Below are 22334 nucleotides of genomic sequence, written 5' to 3'. Positions count from 1 at the left end.
TAACTTCCTTCACCTGCTTCCTCCAGGAAGCCCCTCCTGACTGAACCCAGGGCGGTACTAACCCTGAATACTGACTTCCTATATTTTCCCATTGTTTCGTGTGTTTGTTATATTTTTCCAAGGTTGTAAACATTTCAAAAAGAGACACTTGCCATAACTTACAAGTCTCTTAAAAACACAAACAAAACTTCTGTCTGGTTTGGTTTTGAGATGGGGTCTCACATAGCTCAGGCTTTCCTCAAACTCATAATGTAATCAAGGCTGGCCTTGAACTCCTCATATTCTTCCTAATGCTGATACAGACTTATGATACCATAGCTGGCTATAACTTCTTCATTGTTTGTTTTCAGACAAGTTCTCACTATATATTCCTGGCTGCCCTGGAACTTCCTATGTAGCCCAGGCTGGCCTCGAACCCCCAGAGATCTGTCTGCCTCTGCCTCCCAAGTGCTGGGGCTAAAGATGTGCCCACCACGCTTCTAAAACTCTTAAGTTTCTACCTACTGACCAGTTAGTATATTCTGAATCTTTGTTTGTGTTGTGGGGTAGCCCCCAGAGAAGACCGCTCAGGAAAGTCTTCATCAGCCAGCCGGCAACTACACAGTGTGTTCAGGATCCCAGCGTAGCCCCGAGCCTTTCTCAGGGTGAGCTTTTTAAGCACAAAAACCATATCCTGGTTGACATGCTTCAGTTAACAAGACCCATTAGCCAGAAGCGGAACTACAGAAGTCAGGCAGCGAGGCTAGCACAATGTGGGGACTTTCTCAGCACTGTGGAGGTGGATGGAGTAGCTCTTTGTTTCCTTTTTTTTGGGGGGGGGGCGGGTAAACTGTCTACCTACTGAATTTTGTGACCTGAATGGTATCTCTGTCATGGAGTCAGTTGTGCTAAGGTCTGGGGGCCTGTTACATTTCCCACTGTTCCATCATGGAGTTGGTTGTGCTAAGGTCTGGGGGTCTATTGTTACATCAGAAGAATGAACACCTGTCTAAAGAAAGACAAGGCAAGTTAGGCTTGGTTCTGAGCACCTGGGGTCTCAGAACTCAGGATGAACTGGAGGCCAGACAAGGCTACATAGTGAGTTTGAAGCCATCCTGGGCTACAGAGTATGACATTGTCTTAGAGCAAGCAAAAAGAACAAAAAAAGGAAAAAAGAAAAAAGAGGAAGGGAGGGAGGAAGGGATGGGGGAGGGAGAGAGAGAATCTGGAGTTACCCAGTTTATCATTTTTAACTTCTTATGTGTATAGGCCGAATGTGTGTCTATGCACATGCACGTGTGTGTGCTTGGTGCTCTCAGAGGCCAGAAGGGGACATTAGATGCTCAGATGGTTTTGAGCCTCTGTGCGGATACTGAGAATTGAACCCAGGTCCTCTGGAAAAGCAGCCAGTGCTCATAAATGCTGAAGCTCCACCTCCAACAATTTCTGTTTTTTTGAGACTGGGTCTTAGTAGTCCAAGCTGGCCTGAACTGTTCATGTCACCAAGGCTGACTTTGAACTCCTGACCCTCCTACCTCGACCTCCCAAGGGCTGGGATCACAGGTATGTGTCACCATGCCCAGCAAGTTCCCCTGTGTGTGTAGGAATGTAAGTTCCTCTCTGAACTTACCTGAAGTGGCACTGTTCCTAAATCGTTTCCTTTATTTCTTTACTGGGAAATCCTCTTTCTTGCTCTAACCTTTAGCCCCTCCTCTTTCCAGCTGCCCAGAGACTGAGTCCGGCTCTCTCTCTCCTTTACCTCCACTCTTGAGCCAGGCCTCAGCACATGACTCCAGCTCAACCCCTGCCTCCAATTCCTCAGGTTACTAAGAGCTATTTTGGGCAGTGGAGGGTGTGTATTGCTCTCCTCCTCTGGGTCATATCCTAGCTTAGCCCTTCCTGGAAGGGTCATCACACCCAATGGCCAAGCTAACATCCAGTGGCCAAGCATCCATGTGACCCTCAGCTAGGTTCAGTTTCTCTCTCCTCCCTCCTCCTCCTCAGATATAGAGAGCCTTTCCCAGATGTTGATTTTCTAGGCTTAGAAAACCAACAAAGAGTAACAACAAAAACCAATACTTATGTGCTGGGTGTGTGGCACATTTTTTTTTCAACCTGTAATACTGTGGATCAAACCCAAGACTTCACACATGCTAGGCAAGCAGTCTATCCTTAAAAACAAAACAAAACCAACCAACCATTTTTACATTTATGTATTTACTTACTGATAGTGTGCACACAAAGCATTCGAACGTATATGTGTGTGCCACGGCCTGTGTGTAGTTGGAGCAGCTTGCAGAAGTGGGTTCTTCTCTTCCACTGTGTGGGTTTCAGGGGTTAAACTCAGGTCATAAAATTTGATGACAAGAGCCTTTATCCACTGAGACATTTTGTCCACACCATCTTAACATTTAGTTCTAATCTCAACCCTCTTTTTCTTTTGTTAAGATCTGTTTTATTTTTATTTGTGTATATGTGTGTGGGCGGGGATGGGGAGGCACATGGGTGCCAGTGCCTGAGGTGGCCCAGAAGAGGGCATCGGATTCTTTGGAATTACAGGCAGTTGTGAGCCATCAGTGTGGGTACTGGGGACCAACTCTGGTCTTCTGCAAGAACAGTGGGTGCTCTTACTTGATAAAGTGGCTTTTCAGCTCTCCCAGCCCTCTTTTGATTCCCCCCACTCCAAGACAGGGTTTCTCTGTCTAACCACTGGCTGCCCAGGAACGCATTTTGTAGACCAGGCTGGCCTAGGACCTCACTAAGTTGCCCAGGCTGACCCTGAACTCAGTCTACAGCTCAGAGAGGACAACCGTGTGATACACCTACCTCAGCCTCCTGAGTGGTTGGGATTGTAGGTGCACACTCCCACAACCAGTCCTGTGTGGCACTGAGGACTGAGCCTGAGGCCTCACGCATACTAGGGTTGAAGCCGACCAACGGTTACGACCCTAGCCTCTTTTTTTTGAGATAGGATTTCTCTGTGTAATAGGTCTGGCTGCCCTGGAACTTGTTTCGTAGACCAGGTTGGCTTTGAACTCCCAGAGGTCTGCTTGCCTATGCCTCCCAAGTGCTAGAATTAAAGGAATGTGCCACCACTGCCTGGCTAACCCTAGCCTCTTTTATTTACTTGGGAGGCAGAGGCAGGTGGATCTCTGAGTTCAAGGCCAGCCTGGTCTATGAAATGAGTTCCAGGATACCTAGGATTATACAGAAAAACTGTCTCAAAAAAAACAAAAACAAAAACAAAAATAAAAACAAAAAACAAAAAATAAATAAAAATAATTAAAAAAATTATTTTTATTTTACGTGTATGAGTGTTTTCATGCATGTATGTAAATGTACCAAGTACATGCTGTGCCTGACAAGGCCAGAAGGCATTGAATCTCCAAAAACTGGGGTTATAGACAATTGTCTGCAGCTACGTGGGTGCCAGGAACCAATCTTGGGTTCTCTGTAAAAACAACAAGTACTTTTTTTTTTTTTTTGGTTTTGGTTTTTCAAGACAGTTTCTCTGTGTAACAGCTCTGGCTGTCCTGGAACTCACTCTGTAGACCAGGCTGGCCTGGAACTCATCACCCAGCATTGTTTAGTTTTTATTGTTAACTTGACACAATCCAGAGTGATCTGGGAAGAGGGGACCTCAATTGAAGAATTGCCTAAGGCAGAGCATTGTGCATACTGGGCAAACACTCTTAAAGGTTTATTTTTTTGTATATATGTTTGAGTCATTGTGAGTTTATGTGAATCATATGTTTACAGGAGCCCACGGAGACCAGAAGATGTCTGGGACCGGAGGAATTGGGGGTGCGTATGTGCCAAAGCATACATGTGAAGGTCAGAGGACAACTTTCAGGATGTGGTTCTCTCCTACCGTGTGGAGCCCAGGGGTTGAACTCAGGTTCTTAGGCTTGGCAACAGTACCTTTACCTGCTGCTCAGATAATTGTTATAGCTGGGCAGAGGTGGTGCACGCCTTTAATATCAGCACTCAAGAGGCAGAGACAGGAGGATCTCTGGGGATCTTAGAGGCCAGCCTGTCTATATAGTGAGTTCCATGACAACCAGGGCTACATTACATGGTGAGGACTTGTCTCAAGAAAGAAAGAAAGGGGCTGAAGAGATGGCTCAGCAGTTAAGAGCACTGACTGCTACTCCAGAGGACCTGAGTTCAAGTCCCAGCACCCACATGGCAGCTCACAGCTGTCTGTGACTCCAGTTCCAGTCCCATAAGCAAAACACCAATGTACATAAAATTAAAATAAAAAGAAAAGGAAGAAAGAAAAAGCTTTAGTCCCAGCACTTGGGAAGCAGAGCCAGGGGGACCTCTGTGAGTTCGAGGCCAGCCTGGTCTACAGAATGGGATCCAGGACAGGTACCAAAACTACACAGAGAAACCCTGTCTTGAAAAATAAAAAAATAAAAGAAAGAAGAAAGAAAGAAAGAAAGAAAGAAAGAAGGGAGGGAGGGAGGGAGGGAGGGAGGGAGGGAGGGAGGGAGGGAGGGAGGGAGGGAGGGAGGAAGGGGAGAAAGAAAGAAATTGCCCAGATCAGATTCACCTGTGAGCATGTCAGGGATATTTCTTTTTCTTTCCTTTCAACTTAACTTAAAAAAACTTTTACTACCTTACATGTATGGATGTTTTACCTGTATATCTAGGTCTGCACCTAGTGACCAGAGAGGCCAGAAGCCTAACAAACTATCTGGAATTGGAGTTATAAACCACTGTGAGTTGTTATGCAGGTATTGAGAATCGAACCTGGATGCTTCGGAAGAGCAGCCAGTGCTCTTCTTAACTGGCTGAACCACCTCTCCAGCCCCAGAACGTTCTCCTTTGCTAATTGATGATTGATGTCGCAGGGCCCAGCCCACTGTGGGTGGTACCATCCCTAGGCAGGTGGTCCTGGCCTGGATTAGAAATCTAGATAAATCTGAGCCTGCAAGCGGCATTCCTCCCGCGGCTCTACTTCCAAGCTCCGCGTTTGAGTTTCTGCCCTAACTTTCCTGGAAGAAGGATTGTGCCCTGGAAGTGTAAGATGAAATAAACCCTTTCCTCCCCTTAGTCATTTTTTGGTCCGTGTCCTCTTGAACACACAATGTCGCCTCAACTTCCAGAGTGCAGGAATTTTAGGCATGATTCTGAATTTTAGGCTCAGAAGTATCGTTTATAAATTGTATCAATCTACTTTTCTTCCCCCCCACCCCCCCATTTCCCTCCGACCAGCTGTCCCTGACCAGCTGCCCTCTCCTCTCCCCCCCCACCCCCAACCTCTCCAGTGGGCGAGGGGAAGAGTTCCCCTCTACCGCCCCTTCTACGGGGAGAAAGTTACTGCCCTACCCTGGCAGTTGGGGTGCTAACCCTGGAGTTGGTGCCCCTCCTGTTCGCTTTAGAGGCCTTCTCCAGCGGCCAAGTGGCCTGCTCTGTGTGCAGAGGCTTCCTGCAGCAGGAGCCCTGCGTGGGATCTCTCTGCATGCAGCTTAGCAATCTTGCTCTTTTTCCCTTCTACCCAGCGTCCGGACACTCGTTCTGGGGCCACACGGGAGCCTCGGGTCGCCCCGCTCCCTATAGTTTTCCCCCCTATCCGTGCAGGGCTGGAGGGTGGGGGTCCGGTCGGTCGGTCCGCGGGAGCACGGTGGGCTGGGCGGATTCCAGCCCGCGGTTGGGTCCTGAGCTGCGGAGAGTCGCTCGCTGGGGGAGCGGGACCCGAGTTCTTGCCACGGCCGCCCCGCGTGTGGGGCGGGAGCGGGGGGACCCCTCGGGCCGCCGGGCTGCAGCGGAGGGCACCGCGGGTGGAGCCGAGGAGCCCGCGCGCCCGGCGGCGGCGCCGGCGGAGCCCGGGTCGGGCGGAGGAGCCCGGGCCGCCCGGCTCGCCCCGGCGCGGGGCGGAGGGAGCCGAGGCCTGGGCCAGCCTGCGCGGAGAGCGCCCTGAGCCCCGGCCCAGGCTCACCGCCAGGGAGCGCTGCGGGCTCCCGCTCGCCCGCCCCCCGGTAGGCGGGGCCGCCCTCTCCCCGCAGCCGCCGCCGCCGCCGCCGCCGCCTGGGCCGCCCCGTGTCCCCCGGTGGAGCCGCCGCCGCTGCCGCTGCCTCCGCCGCCGCTGCTGCGAGCTCGATGCGGACGGAGCCTGGGCCGGGCCATGGGGATCCTCAGCATCACGGACCAGGTCAGCCCTCCTGCCTTGCCCTTCCCCACGTCCTCCCTTCCAGGGCCCCGGCGCCGCCGCCACGCGAGCCCGGGGATGTGCGGCCTAGGCTGGGCCCCGAGCCCGGGGTTCCCCGCGGCTCCCGCCGCGCCCCACGCCGTGCTCCCCTCGGCGGAGCGGGTGTCCTTGGGGGCCTGGCGGCCGGTGGAGGCACCGCAGGGACCCGCTGCAGCCGGGACCCCCGTAGCGGAGCCCCTCCAGCGACGCCCCCCTCCAGCCCGGGTGCTCCCCCACCCCCCGGTTCCGCTCTGGCTCGGGCCCGCTCCCTGAACGCTGGTTCTCCCTGCAGCCGCCCCTGGTCCAGGCCATCTTTAGCCGAGATGTGGAGGAAGTGCGTTCCCTCCTCTCGCAGAAGGAGAACATCAATGTGCTGGTGAGTTGGGAGCAGGGAGGAGGGCGAGCCGGAATCCGGGCTCCGGTGTTCGGGACCCCTCCCCACAAGCCGGGGCGGCTCCGTGTCTCCTCTGCCCTGATGAAACTGCAGCGCTTTCTGCTCAGGAAGGAGAAGCCTGCTCCGCATTTAAGGCTGGTCAGGCATGGAGCACCGGCCAACGCGTTCTGGGGACACCCAGGAAAAAAAAAAACGATGTTCTCTGCTCAGCCATCGGGGTCTGCAGCGCCCCCACCCCTCCGGGAAGAAGGAGTAGGTTTCTCCGTCGGTGGCCCTGACTCCACCCTCCCGGGATGCTGGCTTTTGAATCCCCGCACTGGGATTTAAGTCCCTGCAGAACCTGGAAGAAGGGATCGTAGGGGGAGGGCTTGGAGTTCTCACACTTGAACCGGCGGCAGCGTCCAGGATGATTTCTCTCCGCAGCTGCTTTCTCTTTCTGCCTTTCCAGGACCAAGAGAGGCGAACCCCATTGCATGCTGCTGCCTACGTAGGCGATGTCCCCATCCTCCAGTTGCTACTGATGTCAGGTGAAAGTGGGGAGCTGGAAGGTGTGGCGCCTAGGGAGGGGAGAAGTCTCTTCATACCCGCGGATTGATCGCTGGTGCTTGGCCCGGGAATGGCTGTCTGTCCATTCCGGTTCCCCACTGCGATTACTGGTTTCCCTTCCCCCCACCCACCCCCCCCCAACCCCTCAAATCCCAACGAAATAGGAAATTGTGTCCACACAGGTGCTAATGTTAACGCTAAGGACACACTGTGGCTGACCCCTCTTCATCGAGCCGCGGCCTCCCGAAACGAGGTATGGACCCCACCTCAGTTCACCTTTCCAAAAAGGATGGGTGGCGGTGAAGGGTTAGAGAAACTCAGCTCTCCGCCCTGCGGACCATCCTGCCCCACATAGGGAGGAGACCAGACTTTGGCCCCTCCTTCCTGCCCCTAGAACTGGCTGGTAAGTGGGGGGGGGCGAGTGCCGCCAGCTGATGTGACGTCAGGGAGAGCTTAGCACTGGGCTGGCAGACTGCGGGGCTCTGCTGCCAGGCCTGAGTGAGTCATCCCTCCCTGGGGGGCCACCTTCAGTCTGGTCCCCCTCTGGGCACCGAGGTGTCTCTCGTGGTGATGGGGGGCGGAATAGTGATTTGTTGTATCCTTGCCGCTCAAGCAACCAACTGTCTAAGGGGCCAAACTCATTTGCGGAGTCCCGTGCTGTGTTGCCACCAACCTCGAGGAGAGGGAACAGACCTTTTCTTGGATCCTTCATTACTTCCTGGGCGGGGGGAGCTTGAGGCCAAGTAGAATGATGTGTGTAGTGTTCAAGAGGGGCATTTCAGCCTGGGTTTTGAAGAGGGCCCAGTGTGTGTGTTTATTGGGGTAATAGATAGGATTTCGGTGCCTATGGAAGGAGGAAGGGGTGGGGGGGGGTGTTGGCCATTAATGTGATAGGAGCGTTTGCTTTTCCTGGCAGTAGGCTTGGGCTATATGGGTTTACCTAGGGCGGATGTACATGGAGTGAAGATTTGTCAAGAGCTAGGTTGGACGGTGATAGGTGTCTTGAGGAAGAGAGCTCTGTTTCCCTCAGCAAAGATGTTTGCGCTCTCATGGGGTCAGGCTTGAAGAGGTGGACTGCCGCGCTGGGAAGATGGGCCATGTGCACCGTGCCAGCCCCTCCTGGCACTTTACGTCCTGTTCTCTTGTCCCTTGCTCCTCCACAGAAGGTGCTGGGGCTGCTGCTGGCACACTCGGCTGATGTGAACGCCCGGGACAAGCTGTGGCAGACACCACTGCACGTGGCTGCTGCCAACCGGGCCACCAAGTGCGCCGAGGCTCTGGCACCCCTGTTGAGCAGCCTCAACGTGGCAGACAGGAGCGGTCGCAGTGCCCTGCACCACGCAGTACACAGTGGGCATCTTGAGGTGAGGACCGGTCCCGTCTAGGCACGATCTCCCCTTCCCTTCCCACTGAGCATGCTTCCAGGCTTCCTGGGGCAGGAGCAGCTCAGATGGTAAAAATGTGGGTTCGAGCACCCCACAAATGATTGTATTAGAGTGAGGATTTGTGGGGTTTGTTTTGTCTGTTTTTTATTTTCATTTATTTATTTATTTATTTATTTATTTATTTATTTATTTATTTTTTTAGCTTTTTCGAGACAGGGCTTCTCTGTGTAGTTTTGGTGCCTGTCCTGGATCTCGCTCTGTATTCCAGGCTGGCCTCGAACTCACAGAGATCAGTCTGCCTCTGTCTCCCGAGTGCAGGGATTAAAGGCGTGCGCCACCACCGCCCGGTGCGTTTTGTCTGTTTCTGAGACAGGGTCTCACTATGTATGCTTGGCTGGCCTGGAACTGGCTGTGTAGATGAGACCAGACTTGAACTTGGAACTCACCTTCGTCTACCTGCCTCTGCCTTCTGAGTGCCCCGCTTACACTGAGCTTGTGTTGAACCACTGTTGCACACACTTAGTAAGGCTGTGTCACCGAGCTGCACTCTCAATGCATAGATGGAAATCCTTTTGCTTTCTAGTGTTGTTGATGGTAGGGCAAGTGATGAAGTGCTCAACGGTGTCTACACCCCACTTTTTACTTTTTTTTTTTTTGAGACAGCCTTGAACTTATAATAGTCTTCCTGCCCAAGTACTAGTTATTGTGGCTGTGTGCCACAGTACTTACCCTAAAATTTGACTTGGACTTCAGGAGGACCTTTTGAGATTCTATGGAGATTTTTTTTTTTGTGGGGGGGGTTAGTTTAGTTTGGGTTTTCGAGACAAGGTTTCTCCGTGCAGCCCTGGCTATCCTGGAACTCACTCTGTAGACCAGGCTGGCCTCAAACTCAGAGATCCGCCTGGCCCTGTGCCTTTCGAGTGCTGGGATTAAAGGTGTGCACCACCACTGCCTGGCAGAGATGTTTTTATAACTGTATCTTTTTTATGAAGAGGACGTCCATGTTGTTCAACACATTCCCAGAGACTCCTAAGAGTCTGAGAGCCAGCAGAGCACCTGAAGAGATCCTTCGTCTCCTTTATCCACTGGTGTCTTTGGTGCCTGATACCATTGTTCCTGCTGTTCCTCCAGATTGTTCTGCTCTAGAACAGAGGCACTGAATTGAAAAGATCCCAGGCTGCCTCCTCCTCTTGAGGAGATCAGCGGCCTCTGCCCTCGGGTAGGTTGAGGACAGGAACCTGTCTCTGTGTCTTCTGTATCCTCCTGTAGACGGTGAACCTGCTCCTGAACAAGGGAGCCAGCCTGAACGTCTGCGATAAAAAGGAGCGGCAGCCACTGCACTGGGCAGCGTTTCTAGGTGAGAGACGCCATAGGAAAAGAAGGGATTTGACTGTTAGGATTCCCAGGGCAGGGATGGGGGTTGCGCTATTTGGAGGGAAGAGGAGGAGCTTGGGGCCTTTGGTTCACCCTAGGCCTGCTTTTTTTTTTTCCCCCTCCGTTTCTTCTCAGGGCATTTGGAGGTCCTGAAACTGCTGGTGGCCCGTGGAGCAGACCTCGGCTGCAAAGACCGGAAGGGCTATGGGCTGCTGCACACAGCTGCGGCCAGCGGCCAGATCGAAGTGGTGAAGTACTTGCTCCGGATGGGGGCCGAGGTCAGAGCAGTAAACGCTGTCTCTCGGGGCTTAGGACAGGGAGTCGGAGGTCAGGATCTGTCACAGAGATGGGGAGTGCTGGGGCTGTTGGTGTGGTTTCTGAAGGCTGGAAGGGTGTAGGAAAGGGTCCGAATAAGGCTTATATAATAGTGGCATCAGTCTTTGGATGAGAAACCAGAAGGGGCTGACACAGTAGGATTTCTAGGACTCGAGCTAATTGGTTGCCTCCGACTCTGTGTAAACTGATAATCCATGCCCTCACCCTTGGAAATCCAGATTGACGAACCCAACGCCTTTGGAAACACAGCTTTGCACATCGCTTGCTACCTGGGCCAGGACGCCGTGGCCATCGAACTGGTGAACGCAGGGGCCAACGTCAACCAGCCGAATGACAAGGGCTTCACACCGCTGCACGTGGCGGCCGTCTCCACCAATGGCGCGCTCTGCCTGGAGCTGTTGGTCAACAATGGGGCTGATGTCAACTACCAGGTACCTGAGAGGATGAGGTCATAGGAGTAGCAAATAGCTCTGAGGCTCCAACCACGTCCAAGTAGCTCTCTTGGGGATCTGGGAGAGCTGCCCACTGGTCTTCTGGGGCGATTAGGTCTTATCAGGGACTTGACAGTGTGGTTGGGTAACCATGCAACATCTCCATCCTGGTTCTTGATGTGTTCTTGAAAGAAGGAACAGGGCAGTCTCTCTGCTTTACATTGAATGAGAACCACTGTGTTTCCACAGAGCAAAGAAGGAAAAAGCCCTCTGCACATGGCTGCCATCCATGGCCGCTTCACACGTTCCCAGATCCTCATTCAGAATGGTATGGACTCAGACTTTGTGCTCTCTTTCTTCCTCCAGGGACTCACTCTTAGAATCCCCCTCCTTCCTCTCACCCCATATTCCACTCAGATATTTGGGGCTCTACTTTTTTCCAGTCTAAGCCTTAAAAAAAAAAAAAGCAGTGCATGGAGAATGCTTGGTTCAGTCCAACCTATCATAAATAGCCCTTGAGTGATCCCGGCCCGGGATGAGTGGACCGAAGCCTGAGGCCGCCCGGGATGTGTGTGTCTCTTGTCTCAGGTAGCGAGATTGATTGTGCTGACAAGTTTGGGAACACACCACTACATGTAGCCGCTCGCTACGGACACGAGCTGCTCATCAGCACTCTCATGACCAATGGCGCGGATACCGCCCGGTGAGTCAGGGCCCTGGAACCCCTGCTGGGCCACCTCAGGTCTGTGTAGTACTGTCCACATCAAATGCAGGCGTCCAAAGACGCTTGTCGCGGGGAAGTTTGGGAACTCGTACCCTGACTCCTAGGGCGGCGGCAGCGGCGGTGGCGGGCCACAGAAAGGAACCCTGTAACTGGTCCTTGCTTGGCTCCGGGGTTGAGTCCCTCCGCCTCTTCCCAGGCGCGGTATCCACGACATGTTCCCCCTGCACTTAGCTGTTCTCTTTGGATTCTCTGACTGTTGCCGGAAGCTGCTTTCCTCGGGTATGTGCCGCTGACTGGCTGGGTGATGGGCAGGAAGGTTCTCGGGGCTCCTGGGTGCGATCTCTGGCTGGTGTGCTCCTGCAGGCCAGCTGTACAGCATCGTGTCTTCACTCAGCAACGAGCACGTGCTTTCCGCTGGCTTTGACATCAACACACCCGACAGCCTCGGCCGCACCTGCCTCCATGCTGCTGCTTCCGGAGGGTGCGTCCTCCGTCTCCAGGCCTGGGGAGCTGGGCAGGGTGTGGGTCCCACTGTCTGCCTGGCTCTTTCCCTTCAACAGTGAAAGTAGTCACGATGGAGAGCCTCGGGCTCCTCCCTCTCGGCCTCTCCCTGGGTTGGTGACCGCGCTTCAATCCTCTCACTCTTAGGCCTGGTCTTCCTTTTAGGAACGTTGAATGTCTTAATTTGCTGTTGAGCAGTGGAGCTGACCTGAGGAGGAGAGACAAATTTGGAAGGCAAGTTGATGTGCGGGGTGCACAGAGCTAGGGTCTGCTTAGAGAGAGCATGGAGGACAGAGGAGGCGAGCTTGAGCGAGGAGAGTGTTGCCGTGTGCCTCTTCCTGCACATCTGGCGGTGTTTATGCCCCCCCCCCCCCAGTCTTTCAGTCTCTGTTGTACTGTGCTCTCCAGGACCCCACTGCACTATGCAGCTGCCAACGGTAGCTACCAGTGTGCAGTGACCCTGGTGACCGCCGGGGCGGGCGTCAACGAAGCTGACTGCAAAGGCTGCTCTCCTCTGCACTACGCTGCTGCTTCTGACACTTACCGGAGGTGAGGCTCCTCCCTGGGCTCTTCTCAGCCCTTCGCATCCCCGATCCCCCCTAACCTTTTTCCCTCTGTTACGCCAGAGCGGAACCCCACACTGCTTCCAGCCATGATGCTGAAGAGGATGAGCTACTGAAGGAGTCCCGTAGGAAGGAGGCCTTCTTGTGAGTATTAGAGATACGGGACGTGCCTTCCCCACGGTGCCACCCTGGCCCTTCTATCCTCCCACCCACTAGGAGTCTCCACTGCTGTGGCCACCACTGCCTTGTCAGCCAGCAGCCTGGGTATGTAGAGCGCCCTGTGTGTAGAGAAAGTCAAACACGAGATCTAGCTCCTCTTCCTCAAGGAGCAGGGGCTTCTTAAAAAGCCGGGGAAACTACCTACAGGAGACTGCTTAACTGAACGTTCCCTCTTCACGGTCCAGGTGTTGTTCTAGGTGCTGAGGTGATAGGGATTGATCCTGGAATGACCTTCGTTCATTCCGGGCCGGCATAGACCACTGAACCACCTCCTAGCTGGTACTGAAGGATAAAAGATGAATTAAGTTGGGCCTGGTGGGGTCCCTGTTTCTTCCTAGCACTCAGGAGGCAGAGTTTAGGCCCAGTCTGGTCTGTGTAGTGAGTTTTAACTCAGCCAGGACTGTACAGCCAGACCTTCTCTCTCAAAAACAAAACAAAACAGATGAATTTACTCCAGGGCTTTCTTGGTGGAGGGCAGATTTTACTGCTAGAGTACAACATTAAAACATTGCCTGACATCAAAACAACCCGACAACCAAAAATGTCTTCAGGAATTTTTGCCTGGAGGGCAAAATTGTCCTTAATTGAAAACCACTGACATAAATGAATGGGAGAAATTGTATTTCTATAAACTTTATTTAAAAGTCTGAAACAGGGCTGGAGAGATGGCTCAGAGGTTAAGAGCACTGGCTGCTCTTCCAGAGGTCCTGAGTTCAATTCCCAACATCCACATGGTGGCTCACAACCATCTGTAATGAGATCTGGTGCCCTCTTCTGGTGTGCAGGCATACATGCAGACAGAACACTGTATACATAATAAATAAATAAATCTTAAAAAACAAAACAAAACAAAAAAACCTCTGAAACAGCCAGGCCTGGTGATTTAATTCCACCACTTAAAAGGCAGAAGCAGAAGGATTATGTCTGAGTACCAGGACAGCTCGGACTACATAGTGAGTCCCTGTCTCAAAAACAAAAAATTATGAAACAACAGCTGGGTGTGGTTTCTGGTGGCACAGGTCTATAATTCCAAGCCCTTGCAAAGTGAGGAGGTTCAAGGACAACCTTGCTCCATAGAGTTTTAGGCCAGCCTGAGCTACATGAAACCCTTTTCAAAAAGAAGGCAGTTAGTTACATGTTGATTCATGGCTGTAGTCTCTAGCACTTGGGAATCTGAAGCAGGAGGATTGTTGTGAGTTTCAGTATACCTCGTGCTTTGTGAGATTCTATCACAAAAAGCAAAAAAAATCCCACCTAAAAATAAAGTTAAAAAACGCCTACCAGGAGCAGCATGGGAGGATGTAGAGAGTTCTGGGCCTGCCGGACTGCATAGCAAGATCCCATCTCAACAACAAGGGGAATGTTTTCCTTTTAAAACCCAATCAACAGGCTTTCCAGGTAGCTCGTGGGTAGGGACAGGCAGGGAGAGAGACACTGGGCCTGGCTTAAGCATTTGAAACCTCAAAACCCACCCCCAGCGACACACTTCCTCCAGGAAGGCCACACGGGACGCTTGCTCGTGAGCTTGATGGCTTGAGTTTGACCCGTGTGGTGGGAACAGAGGCAGGACCGCTGAAAGTTGTCCTGACTTCTGCGACACACACACAATTTAAAAACACTGAAGTCATCTGTGGAGAAAATAGGTGAAAGAACCATCATACTTACTAACGAAAAAGGTTGGTAATGGGAGACAGTATGAGATATGAGGAAACTCTCATCCTCATGGCTTTTCTGTAAATCTTAGACTTCAGAAATGTGTTTTAAAAATAGCTGGTCATTGTGGCACACACCTTTGATTCTAGTATTTGGGAGGCAGAGGCAGATAGATCTCTTGAGTTTGAGAACAGCCTGGTCTACATAGTGAGTACCAGGGCTACACAGAGAGAGACCTCAGGTAACAAAACAAAATAAAAAAAAAAAAAAACCCGGGCTGGAGAGATGGCTTAGAGGTTAAGAGCACTGACTGCTCTTCCAGAGGTCCTGAGTTCAATTCCCAGCACCCACATGGTGGCTCACAACCATCTGTAATGAGATCTGGCACCCTCTTCTGTATACATAATAAATAAATAAATCTTTAAAAACAAACAAACAAACAAAAAAACCAAAAATACACATTGAAGAGACCCAGCTGTGTAACTTTTGAAAGGCACCTTATCCCCTCTGCTTAAATTTTCTCCACTCTAGTAGTAGGGATCGAAATACAGCTCTGAGAATAATTATGGTAGTTAAATGGACGTACGTGAGCTGCCTACCACACAGTATTTGATACACAGTAAATGCTACACGTCAACTGCGAAGGAAGGGCGGGGAGGGTGAGGAAGGCCCGAGAGCAGAGTCTGCAGTGAGCGGACTGCTTCAGCCACGTGGGGAGGAGCAGGACCGCCAGTCAAGGCTCGGTGTGCTTGGAGGCAGGGCTAAGATACTCACCTGCCAGAAGGCTGGGAGTCAAGCGGATGCCCATGTTTCCTGGAAGAGGATCCAGAGGATAAAGGACGATGTTGGAGCTGCAGGCCCAGGTGTAGCTGGGACTAGGGTTGAAGAATGGATGGTGGGGCAGGACTTAGAGTCTACGTAGAACAGAAGGTGTCCCGCAGGCTCCCTTCCCTGTCCCCTGCCCCTCCCAGGGCGGCACCCTGGCTGGGCTGGGCCTATCCCTGCCTCACCGTCTTTCCCTGGCTCCCCAGCTGTCTGGAGTTCTTATTGGATAATGGTGCAGACCCCTCCCTGCGGGACAGGCAGGGCTACACAGCCGTGCACTATGCAGCCGCCTACGGCAACAGACAGAACCTCGAACTGGTATGTATGGGCTCCTGGCCTGGGGGAGGGGGCGGGGACAGGGCTATAGTCTGGCTTCGGGTTTGTGACGGTTGAATTGGGAGCTGAGGGGATTTCTGTGAGTGTGGCAGGGGCCACGTCTGCGAGGTCCTAGAGCCTCAGCCTGTGCTTTCCTGTTCATTGCAGCTCTTAGAAATGTCCTTTAACTGCCTGGAGGATGTGGAGAGCACTGTTCCAGTCAGCCCTCTGCACTTAGCTGTGAGTCCCACGCCTTCCTTTTGTCTTGTCCTGACCTGACCGTTCACGGGCGTGCAGCACTGTGACCCGGTCCTCACATCTGCTTCCTTGTAAAAGAAGAACGTTTTTATTTAGTATGATTGTATGTATGTGTGCTGATGGTGTGTGTGTATGGACGTGTGTGTACCGTGGTGTGTGTACCGTGGTGTGTGTACCGTGGTGTGTGTACCGTGGTGTGTGTGTATGGACGTGTGTGTACCGTGGTGTGCGTACCGTGGTGTGCGTGAAGATCTAGGACCGCTCCGTGTGTACCGTGGTGTGCGTACTGTGGTGTGCGTACCGTGGTGTGCGTGAAGATCTAGGACCGCTCCGTGGAGCTGGCTCTCCTTCCACCTGTATTTGGGCTTCAGGGATGGAGCTCAGGGCCTCAGGCTTGTACAGGATGTCCGTCCACTGAGCCGTCCTGCCAGCCGAGTCTGCATTCTCCCTGGCCGGCAGGTTGTCTAGAAAGAGCCCACGGAGCCTGTGGTACTTGGAGCTTCCTCTTGAGTCCCAGCAGCAGAGCAGGCAGAGGAAGTCCTTAGCTGTGTCTGTTGGTTGCCCGCAGGCCTACAATGGTCACTGTGAAGCCCTGAAGACACTGGCCGAGACGCTGGTGAATCTGGACGTCAGGGACCACAAGGGCCGGACCGCGCTCTTCCTGGCCACTGAGCGAGGCTCTACCGAGTGTGTGGAGGTGCTTACAGCCCATGGTGCCTCTGCCCTCATCAAGGAGCGTAAACGCAAGTGGACACCCCTGCATGCTGCTGGTCAGTGGCCCCCTTCAAGCTAGATCCCCTGAACAGCTGGGCTGGGAGTGGGTTAGGGCCGAGGAGGACGGAGATTCCAAGTCTTGATTCGCAGCTTCCTGCCTGAAGCTTCCTCCCTGCCCTGGGCCTTGTCCTGACGGGGCTCCCTTGTCTTTCAGCCGCCTCTGGCCACACTGATTCCCTGCACTTGCTGATTGACAGTGGGGAGCGAGCTGACATCACAGACGTCATGGACGCCTACGGACAGTGAGTGCGGGCCAGACCCTCACCTTTCTCCGCCTCTTGGTCCTCTCCAAACAGAAGTGACGGTCCTCATCTTTCTCCTGCCTGCTCTGCAGAACCCCACTGATGCTGGCCATTATGAATGGTCATGTGGACTGTGTACATCTGCTGCTAGAGAAAGGATCCACGGCCGATGCTGCTGACCTTCGGGGCCGCACCGCCCTCCACCGTGGGGTGAGTGAGCTGCTGGAATAAGGTTGCTCACGGGCAGGCCTTGGGGCCGGGAGCAAAGGACCCCCCAGTAGCAGGGCATCCGAGTGTCAGTAAGTGGGATAGGATTCTGCTTCTGAGCCTCACTGGGCCTGTGTTCGTGCTGAGATGAGTGCTTCCCGTCCCTTCCTGGTGACGTTGATTTCTCGTGATACTCAGCCCTTTGCCGGTGGCACCCAAGCTGTGCTCACCACCCATACCTGTTGCCACCCTATCAGGGTTCGTTTCTTTCTTCTTTTTTAATAGACAGGACCTCACTATAGAGTCCTGGCAGGCTCTGAACTCACTGTGTAGGCCAAGCTGGCCTTGAACTCAGAGAGATCTGCCTGCCTCTGGTTTCCAAGTGCTGGGATTAAAGGTGTGCTCAGCAGATCTTTTTATTTTGAGAGTTCTCGCTGTATCACCCAGGCTGGTCCTCCACTCTTGGGTTCAAGTGATCCTCCAGCCTCGACTTCCTGAGTAGCCGAGACAACCACAGGGTTCTTTGACCCCTCAGTCTCCTCCCTCTCTAGTTGGTCTTTTCTTCTGAGAGCTTCAGGATACTCTGGCCATTCTGCCTGTCAGGAAAGTAGCTGCTGATCCCAACACTAGAATTACTGTAGAGCTGAGGATGGATTCCTGGAAGTAGTTCGTGCTCCTGGGCTGGCCCCCAGCCACTCGCCACCAGAGAACGAGTGGCTTCTCACCCCCTTCTCCTGTGTGCCCTGCAGGCAGTGACTGGCTGCGAGGACTGCCTGGCTGCCCTGCTGGACCACGACGCGTTTGTGCTGTGCCGAGACTTTAAGGGCCGCACGCCCATCCACCTGGCCTCGGCCTGTGGCCACACCGCAGTGCTGCGGACCCTGCTGCAGGCCGCTCTTTCCACAGACCCCCTGGACGCCGGTGTGGATTACAGCGGATACTCGCCCATGCACTGGGCCTGCTACACTGGTACTGGGGCCTTTGGCAGGCGCAGGGGTGTGTGTCGTAGGAGGAAGGGGTCTGGAAGTAGATTGGAGAGCCAGAGACAGGCCAGGCCAGATGGAGGACTTCGCTATTCCTCACCCTCTCCTTGCTTCCTTCCTCCTGCCAGGACATGAAGATTGTCTGGAGTTGTTACTTGAACACAGCCCGTTCTCATACTTGGAGGGAAACCCCTTCACCCCTTTGCACTGTGCAGTGTAAGTACCCTCTGCACCCGCCTCCCTGGGGGGGGGGGCGGGGACCCTGGCCGAGGGCGGCGGCCCCTCCAGTTTGCCGCTGCTGACGATCCCTCCTCCCCCACTCCAGAATTAATAACCAGGACAGCACCACGGAGATGCTGCTGGGAGCTCTGGGTGCCAAGATTGTGAACAGCCGAGACGCCAAAGGACGGTGAGTGACCAGGGTCCCCGGCTTCGGTCTCTGCCCCGTAGAAGAGTGTCCCGTTTCACCCCCCTCTGCCGTCCCCCCCAGGACCCCCCTTCACGCCGCTGCCTTCGCGGACAATGTCTCTGGGCTCCGGATGCTGTTGCAGCATCAAGCTGAAGTGAACGCCACTGACCACACTGGCCGCACCGCGCTCATGACGGCAGCCGAGAACGGGCAGACCGCTGCTGTGGGTGCGTAGTGGCTGCCATGGCAGGGAGCCCCTGGCTGCTAACGGGGTGGGCCAGCCCATCCCGCAGGGCATATAGGGGCCTGGGGTTCATAATGCGGAGGATGTCTCTGAGTGTCCCACCCTCTGTGACTGGGATACTGAGTCCGTGTAGACAGGAGGATGAGTGGGTGGCTGCTGCCCTGGAGGAAGGCATCAGTCTGTCCTGTTTGCTTTGTAGAGTTTCTGCTGTATCGAGGGAAGGCAGACCTGACCGTGCTGGACGAGAACAAGAACACTGCCCTGCACTTGGCTTGTAGCAAGGTACCGGCCACCTAGAGTCGGCTTGGGAAGGGGTGGCTCTTGGTTGTGGGATGGACGACAGCGGAAACCAGGGCTCCTCCCTGCTCCTGCCCTGTTGCCTGTTAGTGTTCTGCTCCACAAGTGTCCTCTTCCTCTTCCTCAGGGCCATGAGAAATGTGCCCTCATGATCCTGGCAGAAACCCAAGACCTTGGCCTTATCAACGCTACCAACAGTGCGCTGCAGATGTGAGTGTGCCTGGGGAAGGGGCTCCCGGCCGGGGGAGAAAGCTACCCGTGCTCCAGGGGCTCTCCGGAGCTCACAGTATCTGTTCAGTAGCCTTGGCACCCACCTTGAGGTGGCAGCGCAGCCTGGCATCCTGCTCAGTGTCCCTTCCCTGTGCTCTTTCTTCTAAGGCCACTCCACATTGCGGCCCGGAACGGTCTAGCCTCTGTGGTGCAGGCCCTGCTGAGTCGTGGGGCCACAGTGCTGGCTGTGGATGAAGAAGGTGGGTCGGGTCCGGAGCCCCCCGCCTCTCCTGGGTTTGGGGTCAGGGACATGCTTCAGGAGGTGACTTCTTAACCTTGCTATAAATGAGATTTTCTCCCCAGGGGACCTCTTGAGAGCAGAGACCCAATACCAGTGTTCTAAGTCTCCCAGGGGGTCTGATGGAACTAGGTGGGTCTGGCAGGGTCAGGAAGACCTCCCCCACACCCCAGTCTGCCGTCCCATGTGCTGCCCTTTACCCTGCAGTCAGGATTTGCCTCGTGCTCCCCTGGGCCCGTGCCGCCTGGATTTCTGACGACAGTGGGTGCCTGCCCCCCATGGTACCCCTCACAGCCCAGAGAGCTCAGGACCTGGGGGGAGTGGGGCCTGGGGTACAGGACCCTGAGCCTCCGTCCCCCCTTTGGCCCACAGGTCACACCCCAGCACTGGCCTGCGCTCCCAACAAAGATGTGGCAGACTGCCTGGCCTTGATCCTTTCCACCATGAAGCCTTTCCCGCCCAAGGACGCCGTCAGCCCTTTCAGCTTCAGCCTGCTCAAGAACTGCGGCATCGCGGCCGCCAAGACGGTGGGTGGCTGTGGCGCCCTGCCTCACGGGACCTCCTGTCCCTACAGCCAGGAGCGGCACGGCGCCATTGGGTTAGATGGCTGCTACTCTGAGTAGCCCTCCAGTGTCCCCTCCCTGCCGGTGGCTTGATACCTTATTCTATTTATTTAGAAGAAAAATCTAAACATTTAGGGCACTTTAAAGGAGAACACGACTGGGTCTGGGCAGGGGGGCACTGGGGAGCTGCTGCTCACCCCTTTGCCACACCATCCTGGCCTGGCAGAGGCCTGGGACCCACAGGGAGCACCCCAGGCTCTTGGTACCCCCAGGGCAACCCCTTCTGCCAAGTGTCCCAAAATGATGACTAAATGCCTGGCTCCCCCTTGACTCCATCTCTCAGTCCCCCCCGTTTGCTGCCAGCTCCCCAACTCTTCCTCTGCCTCTCCTCTGTGTCCCGCCTCCTCTCGCCCCTGCTGCCAGGCAGACCCCCCTCTTCCATACCCATCACTGCCTCCCCGCTTGGCCCTCCATCCCTGCAGCAGTGAGAAGCCTTAATTTCTGGTACTGTGTGAGCACTCTGGGGGTGTCCCCTCCCTCTTCAGGGGCAGCTAGAGGATGAGGGGGAGGGTATTCAGCACTGGGGCCTCGAGCTCCCCCATATCCTATCATCCCTGAAATTCAAATGCAGACACTTGAAGCAGCAACTACTGAACCTGGCCCTTCCCCGCGCTCCCCCCCGGCTCCTCATGTGCAAACCAAGGGCTGCTCCTGCCCCCCCAGCCTGCTCCTGCCCCCACTCCAGCCTGGCCCCCAACCACGCACTTTAACCTTGCTTCTTTCTTTTAACCCTTCCCGGGAGGGGGGCCTGTCGCCCTTCCCTCCTCGGCCCTCTTCTCCCCGAACGCTGAGGCTTGTCATGAATTTTTAAGTGAGCATTTTATTCTTTAGGGGAAGAAACAAATTAATATCCTGCCCATTTCAGAACTACAGCCCTAGTACGTCCTCTGTGTTTCAGGCATGTGTTTGCATGTGAGTGGAGGTAGGGACCATGTTCTTCCTCCCGCGTCCCCCAACCCCAGAGTTTCCTCATGTCCCCGTCCGTCTCCGCCTTCTGTCATGTCGGAGAGTACCCCCACTGCCCCAGTCACTCCTGATATGAAGCCAAAGATGGTGGGGAGGGCAGGAGCAGTACAGGGACCGCTCGTTAGGGAACCGGGCCTTCCTCCAGCGAGGGGGGGGGAGCACTGGTCAAGGGCGCAGCCGATGGACACTGAGGCTCAGTCCCTGCCTTCCCAGCGTGGGGAGAGGGTTGAGTAGGCGCTGCACTGATAAGATTCCTGGAATGTACCTGAGAAGCCAAACTGGGCTGGAGTGAGAAGGGGCAGTGTTCTCTTTAATGTAGCATTGCATCTGGCCTGGTCCCTTCAGATGCCCTGTCCATCATCCATCTCCTTGGTGAGCCTCTGCACAGTTGGACCCAATCCCGTACCCCAGCCTCCCCTCCTCACACGCAATACCTCAGCCAGGGGCCGAGACACAGAACTTGAACAGAGGTCCTGCCCCCCCGCCCACAGCATCCTTGCCCAGTTTGGCTGCCGTCAGTATTGCCCCTGAGAACTGAGAACTGGACGGGCTTCGTTTACACAGCACAGGGGTCTCCCAGGGGTCCCTCCACCCCACCCCACCCCACGCTTGCTCTACTCACACTCTGATCAGTTTTCAGTTGTGTCCCTGGAATGTCTTGCCACCCTTGCCGAAGGTGAGCTGAGGGGAGAGGGGCCGTCCCAGGGGGCCCTTCCTCTCCACAGACACCCTGCACCATACCTCACGCTGGTCCCAGAAGCCTGGGGTGTTTGACTTTCCCTCCTGTGGTCCCTGTTGACCTGTGTCTCGCTGCCCTGCCCTCAGATCCTAAACCATTTCAAGGCTTCCACGTGACCATTATTGGTGAGAAGGATTGTGCAGCTTTTAGTTTTATTTTTGTTTTCAAAGCCAAAGGGCCTTGCAATGCCCCTCTTGCCCGCACCCCTCCATGCCCTCCCTCCCTCCCTCCCTCCCCTGTACGACAATCAATGTGACCTCTCTTAAGGGCTGCCGCCCCCGCCCCCGCCCCCGCCCCCGCCCCGCCGGTTCTGCATCGCTTGCCCCTAACTTCAATTCTCTCTCCTAGACTCTTCCCATCCCACCCTCTCATCTTGGTGCTGGGAATTAGGTGGTGGGGGCGCGGGGAGCAGGAAGTGGTCCCCCGGGGTGACTTGGGGTATCAGTCGTGTTCTCCTTTACCAATGCTTGACGATATCAGAAGGGATCTGACTGAGCGTCTGTCAGGGGCCCCATCGTGTGCTTTGCTAGATGAGATTTCTGGTGGCTGTCTGTCCCCTGCTCTCCTGGGCACATGTCAGCAGTGCTGGGGTGTGACGGGGCCTCTGTCCCTCCTCATGTGGCTGTGGGGAGGCCTGGAGGGCGGG

The 22334-nt window shown here is 54.6% G+C and overlaps 1 protein-coding gene and 1 long non-coding RNA gene across 2 annotated transcripts; both read left to right on the top strand.

Annotated features, from left to right (window-relative positions):
* The first annotated feature begins 825 nt into the window (after positions 1-825).
* Positions 826-5037, top strand: LOC121823781 (uncharacterized). Its single transcript, XR_013045568.1, has 3 exons — positions 826-1542; positions 3739-3813; positions 4635-5037. It is a non-coding gene; the product is annotated as an uncharacterized LOC121823781 (long non-coding RNA).
* A 955-nt stretch (positions 5038-5992) lies between these two features.
* Ankrd52 (ankyrin repeat domain 52) lies at positions 5993-20992 on the top strand. The gene is made up of 28 exons (XM_076553984.1): positions 5993-6136; positions 6465-6548; positions 7015-7093; positions 7295-7365; positions 8276-8476; positions 9767-9854; positions 10007-10149; positions 10426-10638; positions 10888-10966; positions 11227-11341; positions 11559-11641; positions 11726-11843; positions 12029-12097; positions 12272-12412; positions 12490-12570; positions 15330-15441; positions 15607-15678; positions 16265-16466; positions 16625-16712; positions 16805-16922; positions 17669-17888; positions 18031-18118; positions 18228-18311; positions 18393-18538; positions 18755-18837; positions 18980-19062; positions 19231-19322; positions 19733-20992. The coding sequence occupies exons 1-28, from the start codon at positions 6110-6112 to the stop codon at positions 19981-19983; spliced, it is 3231 nt and encodes a 1076-aa protein (XP_076410099.1). The 5' UTR covers positions 5993-6109; the 3' UTR covers positions 19984-20992.
* Positions 20993-22334: the final 1342 nt, after the last annotated feature.

The sequence above is a fragment of the Peromyscus maniculatus genome, chromosome 18 (assembly GCF_049852395.1).
Source record: "Peromyscus maniculatus bairdii isolate BWxNUB_F1_BW_parent chromosome 18, HU_Pman_BW_mat_3.1, whole genome shotgun sequence".
In the NCBI taxonomy this organism is placed as follows: Eukaryota; Metazoa; Chordata; class Mammalia; order Rodentia; family Cricetidae; genus Peromyscus; species Peromyscus maniculatus.
The sequence above is the reverse complement of the archived record's forward strand: the minus strand, read 5'-3'. Positions and strand labels throughout refer to the sequence as shown.

What these genes read in the sequence shown, in the direction of transcription:
- Ankrd52 (XM_076553984.1), top strand. Translation starts at nt 6,110, where the DNA reads ATGGGGATCCTCAGCATCACGGACCAG. An exon ending in GCTTCTGACACTTACCGGAG is followed by an intron (nt 12,413 to 12,489) that starts GTGAGGCTCCTC and finishes CTGTTACGCCAG; the next exon opens with AGCGGAACCCCACACTGCTT. An exon ending in ACCAACAGTGCGCTGCAGAT is followed by an intron (nt 19,063 to 19,230) that starts GTGAGTGTGCCT and finishes CTTTCTTCTAAG; the next exon opens with GCCACTCCACATTGCGGCCC.